Source organism: Megalobrama amblycephala, linkage group LG17, assembly GCF_018812025.1.
Source record: "Megalobrama amblycephala isolate DHTTF-2021 linkage group LG17, ASM1881202v1, whole genome shotgun sequence".
Taxonomy (NCBI): Eukaryota; Metazoa; Chordata; class Actinopteri; order Cypriniformes; family Xenocyprididae; genus Megalobrama; species Megalobrama amblycephala.
The window spans coordinates 41,666,221-41,673,466 of record NC_063060.1 but is presented as its reverse complement, the minus strand read 5'-3'; the positions used below and the strand labels follow the sequence as shown (position 1 = coordinate 41,673,466).

Genomic DNA, 7,246 nt, shown 5'->3' with positions numbered 1-7,246 from the left:
TTACTTGATTATGAAAAGTGAACACCATGAGTAAGATGCATCATAAGATGCGCAATATATCGGGAGTCATGGAGTGGGTCAGACATGATTTTGACCACTTCATTAAGTTTTGTTTTATAAAAAGCCTCTCTTTAAAGTGAATTTCGTTTTGTAAAAATTGTATCTTAATTTTAATCAATGTTTCATCAACCAATTGCCTGGATTTAATAAATAAGAGGCAAATATAGCAGACAATATAATCATGGATGCGCGGGCGCGATCACTGAAACTCATTGTATAGGCTGCTTGCCTCGCAGACATGAGAAATATATCTCTAGAAGGCTTGAAATATCTACTTTAAAACGAAAAAGAAAAAGAAAAAAAAAAAAACCGAAAAGAGTCTACTCTGATTATGTAATCCGAATGAAATGTGCATTCTCTCTCCAGGCGCGTCCAGAATATGCGGAGATGATGAGAGTCAGCAATGTCAACTTCATCTTTGCAGCCTACACTGATTCAGAAAACATTACTTTATTAATAAACAATTAAAATGTTTAGGCTGGTTTTAGCTGGATTTTTCAGCAGGGTACCCATTAACACTAGTCCCTTGAAAATTAATTCCAGCTCAGCACTACAACAACCATGAAAAGAGCCTTCACAATAGCTAATGCTTTACAATGAACTCTGTTAGAGAGCTACATATCGCTATTTATCTGTTCAGTGTTCAATATAATGCCTTACTCACCTGGGGTGCGTGCGTTTCCCGAACAACGATGTAACTCGCTGCTGAACTACCATAGTACGATGCATCGTAGAACAAATCAACTAGCTAGTCACGACTGTTTCTCGAAACCGTATTTTCGCAAACCTGTCGTTCAACCACGTTGGTGAATGACGTCACGCAGATGGTGAAGTAATAACTTCTTTAAATGAATCTGTTTGAGATCGAATTAATGCTAGAATTTCTGCTATAAATTATGGACATGGCATTAGAGGACTAACTCTCATTTTCCTCAGTTATTTTGATTTATTTCCAGATTAAATCAAATGCTTGTTCTTACGTAGGCTACTAGAGCACGTACGCACATGCGCACTCTTCAAAAACGGTGCTTTAAATCTCTTGACAAACTAAAATATATACAGGGCTCTCAAGTTTTGAACTGAGTTCAGAGTGAGATTTCAGCGGCGGCAGCGACGGGGGTTTGGGTGGGGACGGGGGTCTGATATGAAAAATGACACAAATTCGTACAAATAAAAAAATATTTATTTAATTCAGCATTTTAGTGTGTATGTGAGTGAGTGAGTGAGTGAGTGTGAGAGATAGATAATGGTAATATAATCATACACATTATATTGTTGTTTTTCCTCAACATTGTAATGTGAAACAATATAAACATGGTAACCATATTCCGACTCTAGTGTACCATATATGTACGTTACGTTCTGCACGATAACTGGCGCGCTCTGCTTTACTAGTGTTTTTTCCCGCTCGCTGCTTGAGCCTATAATGCTTTTGTTCTTTAGGCCTATATTTTTTGTTTCCACATATCAGAATCAGAATCAGAATCAGAAAGAGCTTTATTGCCAGGTATGTTGTTTACACATACTAGGAATTTGTTTTAGTGACAGAAGCTCCACAGTGCAACAGAGTAACAGCGACAAGACAAGACACATAATAAAAAGAATAAAATAATAATATACAAATTTACAAGATAGACAAAGTGCAAAAAAAGCAAAAGACAATATATATTATAGACAATTGTATGTACAATTATGTGTGCAAATTGAGATATAAATAAGTGTTTTAAGTAAATAATATGTAATAGTGTTGTGTGTTCCGTGTTTGTCAAGTGTTCATGAGATGGATTGCTTGAGGGAAGAAACTGTCGTTTCATTGTTTAATGTTTTAAACTGAATGAAAACCTTAAGATAAAACACAAACTTGTTGTGTATATTACCTAATCATAAGTTTGTTCAGAAATGGTGACGACAACTTGAATAAAAAAATAAATAAAAAACGTCTCTCATTTTCTCAAAATAATCGTAATTTAAAGCTGCTGTCCGCGATTTTTGGCCCTCTAGCGGTTAATAAACAGAACTGCACGCGTCTTGCGGAGGAACATTCTTGCCGGAGCTACTTTTCTCCGTGTATGTCTCATGGTATGTCTATGGCGAGTCACGAAGTTACATACTCTGCGGCGAGTCCTACCAGTCCGGTCTGAAATAGTCAGAATATAAACACTTATTATAAGTGTACCAAAACACGGTTTGGAAAATGGATTCATGTTGTATATTCTCATTATATAATTTTTGTACATTTTTAACACAAAAAAGTTGCGGACTGCAGCTTTAAATACACGAATATTCGTTTTTTTACTAGCCCAAATATTCGAATACAATATTTTGGAAAAATGCCCATCACTACTAGCCAGGCAAGTTCACGTAAAAGTACTCTGGACAAACTGTTAACTAACCTACCAGCTGCCTGGACACAAATATTCCCCAGCAATTTGATGAGATGACTTACTGTACTCATAGGATATGGTCCCACATCGATCACGATCAGTCTGTAGCCAGATGTGAATCAATGTGACTGACAGATGTCCTCCTCTGCAGCTAACTACTTCAGCGAGCATCTGAATCAGTGCGCGAGCCCGTGAATCACAGAATGTGTCGTTGGAATCAGAACATAAATATTTTTGTGGCGGGAATATCTAAATCTTACCCGGATACAGTAATTCTATTTTCTGATTGGCTGTTCGGTAAGCTATATTTTTTATTAGATTAACTGGTGCGTGGCAGGGCCTTCTGAACTCTATGGGGAACTGGTTGCAACTTGTTGTGCGTTATCCTGGAGATTTTAGCCTGACTACGTCAGACTTCCTACTTCCGCTCAATTTCATTTCGCTTCTGTACTCAGTCTGAGGGTGTGTCTCAATCAGTTCCCTAGCTCCCGAGCTCGTGAATCAGTATATCGTGTACACGAATTCGGGCACTGGTAAGGACAGTAAAAGCTGCTGGTTCACTACACATTGGGACACTTATGACTCTATTTCCGGCGACGTGACAATGTCCTCATTGTACAACATCACTACTGGTATTTATGAACAACAACAGAGCTGATATTTTCTGACATTACTTGTAATGTTATTTAAAGTACATTATGATTAATTATTTGCTTACGTGCAACATTTCAGCCGTGAATAAATAATAAGTGTTAGCTAGATTATGCTCATTACCTGTCTAGCGATGTGTGTTTATGCTGAAATATAATAAAATAACGGTTTGTATTTTTAAAAACATCTATCGTATCGTTATGTGTAGTGAGTTGGCTCACGTGATTCAAGTTTCGCGCTTCAGAACTTCCGTTAAGGGAGCATAGTGAGCATCGATGCTCCCTGGTTTTCACGGTGCATTGTGGGACTTTTCAGGGAGCGAACGTTTCAGTGCCCTGGAAGGATTCTGCGATTGAGACAGCCCTTAAAATGGCCGACTCCCTGGTCAGTGCCCTGACTACTGAACTAGGGAGCTGATTGATACACAGAGAGAAAACACTTCTCTATTATGCCATTCCAGACTCTGTCTACGAAGCAAAGTGAAGTAGCAGAGTCTGGTATTACCAGGCTAGGAGATTTCTCTGCGTGAGAAATACAAGGTGTGGCGTGTGAGCGTGTGAACGGGTTGAAATGCGTGTGTCTCACGCCCAATGCGTGAGACTTGAGAGCCCTGTATATAAATGACTTGTATATATATTCGAAATAAAAGATATACATTGTACTTGATGTCAGCTTGCTTATTTTGCTCAAGATAATGATTTATTAAGTCCACATGTCATAAAAACAGGAAACTATGCTTCTAACCACAGCTCGAGAGCTGTCATTCCAACCACACAAGTTTGCGATGCAGTTTGCAAATGTTCGTTTGAACTATGGTTTCGGGACACACCAAATCGTTGAACTATGTAAGTAACGACGGAACTTGCAATGTTAGTTGGCTAACGATGCTTTTGGGAAACGCACCCCTGTTGAGTAGTAGCTGAATACCCCATCTCCGCTTCGCTTTTACAACATTTCTAATCCCTAATTTATCTGAATCATGTGCATGATTTATAAATCGAGGGAACGAAATAAAAAATCGTGCGCACAATTTAGTAAATCATGGGAACGATTTAGTCTACTATTTTTTTCCTGCATGTCTGGGGCTCCTTATAAGATTTCGTCGTGCTCCTAAACCTTTCTCGCTTCTTGTGACAACTAACCTATGCCACTCCCACACCATGAGTAGCTGGAGCAACTTTTCTATATGAAAAAAGAAAAAAGAAAAAAATTCTATATGACGAGACAGGCACAGGCGAGTGACGTATGTAGACAATGTCCCGCGAAAACCATCCCGTCAGGTATAAAATGTAATCACCTATAATAGGCTCACAGAAAATTTTGTTCATTTTATTCCATTTTCAAAAAACATCACGTAGTATGATTTTTTTTTCTCATGGGGACCAAAAAATGTCCACACAAGGACAAGGATTTCAGATATTACTATCTTTGTGGGGACATTTAACATAAAAGTACCTGAACCACATGTGATTTAATTATTTAATTAATCATAACTAACATTTCTTTTTCTCTCAGGAATGACATTTATATGCTTTGGAAACATGTCCCCACCACTTTGGCCAAAGTCAGTGTGTGTCTGAATCATGTCCGAATATAACTAAAGGGGAAATAAAACTAGACAGTTGTCTAAATGAATTAATCAAGAAATCCAGATTTGCTTTTACCTAGTAACAGAATAGTTTGCTAAAAATACATATGAAAAACCAATCACATTGTAGAAAAATGATGTAATGAATCACCTTTGCCATGCTCCTGAGATGCTACACTTAGCTTAAAGTCAGGTGTATGTTTACAAACTTCCGCAACCTTTAAACAAAGTATTGAAGAACAGCTTTTGCCATTCAAAGCTGAGTTGTGGAATAATCACAGGAATAATTTGAGTGTCTGAAAATAAATGAAAATCAAGACAATGGCTGTTCTGCTGCTGGTTCTGCTGCTCTGTGCTGGAAGCTCAATTGCTCAAGATTTATTGTCACCAAGTGTGAACATTATTGCTGAGTTCAAGAAGCTAAATCACATGGATCGAAGGATACAAAAACTAGAAGAAACACTGACCAAAGTATTGAGTGAGAATGAAGGTAATGTGGATACAATACAAATTGAACATTGTTGAAAAAGAAATTACAACTTATACTTATTTTGAAATTGATTGTTTATCGCCATTCTGACATTATTATATTAATGTGTATTCTGTACAGCTTTGAAAACCTTAGTACAAGATTCACAAAAAAAGCTTGAATCTCTCCAAAAAGAGAATGAAGGCAAGTAAAAAGCACATTTTGTTCCCATAGACGTTTAAATGTTTTAAGTGACACATTTTACATCAATCGATTCGCTTATTTCCAGGCAAAAAGGTTGCTTTCTCAGCTGGACTTCTGGCTTCTGGAACAGGTCAAATTGGACCCTTTAGTTATTACAAAAATCTGGAATACAAAAAAGTCTTTAGTAATGTTGGAAATGCCTACGACTCAAATACCGGTAAGTACTGTAAAGAGAATATCATTACAGGAATATGGTAATGGCATGCAGTTCTTAAACCTGTTCCCACATTATGACATCTTCTGTGGCTTCCTTGTACATGTGCATTACAGGTATTTTCACAGCACCAGTAAAAGGAGTCTATTACTGTAAAGAGAATATCATTACAGGAATATGGTAACGGCATGCAGTTCTTAAACCTGTTCATATATGATGACATTTTCTGTGCATTACAGGTATTTTCACAGCACCAGTAAAAGGAGTCTATTACTTCAGATTTTACGGTCATTGTCATGGTGGAACCACAATGGCGATCACTCTCTTGAAGAATGGTCAAAACCAGTGCTCTGTACATGACTGGAAGCCTGATAGCAATGGTAACGCCAGCAATGGTGTCGTTCTCACACTGGAGATCGGTGACAAGATTAATACAGTACTGTGGAAGGACACCTGGGTTTATGATGATCCTGCAAGTTACACTAGTTTCAGTGGCTTTATGATTTTCCCCTTGTAAACTCCTAAATCATTTGTAACTCATATCCAGTGCCGGATGTGATGCAAAACACAACTGTTCCTGTATATGTGAACTGTATCTGAGTAAATAAGAGCAAATAGGGACAACGAAAGGGAGATCATTGTTTATGCTTCTTAGTTACGATATGTTTAAGGACTTCTTCTTCATACTTCTTTCTTAAGTCTGAAAATAAACCAAACATGTCATCAAATTATGATTCACTTGCGTTCTTACAAGTGAGAACATTTGGCCCTCACAAGTATATCCAAATGTGACACACACACACACACACACACATGTTGGGTTTTCATGTTTTATGGGGACATTTCTATAGACTTAATGATTTTAATTCTGTAAAAACTGTAACGTCTATGCTCTAAACCTACCCATCACAGAAAACTTTGTTCATTTTTTCCATTTTCAAAAATAAAAACATCACTTATTAGTATTTTCTCATGGGGACCAAAGATGTCCCCACAAGGTCAAGGATTTCAGATAACCATCTTTAAGTATACCTGAACCACACAACACACACACATAATGCTAAAAATGTACTTTCTGTGTACTCAATTCAGGGGCGTAGTTTGCGGGGGGATGGGGGGGGGGGGGAGGTAACACCCCCAATATTCAAATCCATCAGTTACAACCCCCCCAATATTTCAACATGAAAATCACAGTAGATCTATACTAACATATGTATAATTCATTTATTTTGTAACAATAATTTTGTTTCTAATCGAATATGAGTTTGTCATAATAAATTAGTCAAAAAAATACCCCCCTTCCATTGAACCGATTGGTAACGCCCAACCAATGCGCGTCACACTTTCACCAAAACAACGTGAGTGGTGCTGTACTGTTTGAATGGAGAGCACGGGTAGCACCACAAAATGAAGAGAACCGTTGCCCAGCCAACTATATTAAACTTCTGTTCAAAGAGGGACGTTAAAAAGAATAAAGCATGTACTGAGAAGGAGGTATGAAAACATTGTAATAGCTAATTACACTCCACATATATTTTAACTAGCTAATCCATTGCAATTTAGCCATAACTATCAGTGCAACTGTAACCAGTTACTAAAACAGCCGTCTGTTTTGTTACTTCATTTTTCAATAGTATCTTATCAATGACAAAAGTATTCACATCGGTGTTTGTTTT

The 7,246-nt window shown here is 37.5% G+C and overlaps 1 protein-coding gene across 1 annotated transcript; it reads left to right on the top strand.

The window, feature by feature from the left end:
* The first annotated feature begins 4,843 nt into the window (after nucleotides 1–4,843).
* Nucleotides 4,844–6,308, top strand: c1ql4l (complement component 1, q subcomponent-like 4 like). The gene is made up of 4 exons (XM_048162986.1): nucleotides 4,844–5,173; nucleotides 5,294–5,356; nucleotides 5,442–5,573; nucleotides 5,810–6,308. Exons 1-4 carry the CDS (start codon nucleotides 4,990–4,992, stop codon nucleotides 6,085–6,087), a joined length of 657 nt encoding a protein of 218 aa, XP_048018943.1. The 5' UTR covers nucleotides 4,844–4,989; the 3' UTR covers nucleotides 6,088–6,308.
* The last annotated feature ends 938 nt before the right edge of the window (nucleotides 6,309–7,246 follow it).

Bases quoted from the DNA above. Each gene is read 5' to 3' on its own strand.
- c1ql4l (XM_048162986.1), top strand. From the start codon at position 4,990: ATGAAAATCAAGACAATGGCTGTTCTGCTGCTGGTTCTGCTGCTCTGT. The intron at 5,174-5,293 runs GTAATGTGGATA...TATTCTGTACAG, and splicing joins AGTATTGAGTGAGAATGAAG to CTTTGAAAACCTTAGTACAA. The intron at 5,357-5,441 runs GCAAGTAAAAAG...GCTTATTTCCAG, and splicing joins TCTCCAAAAAGAGAATGAAG to GCAAAAAGGTTGCTTTCTCA.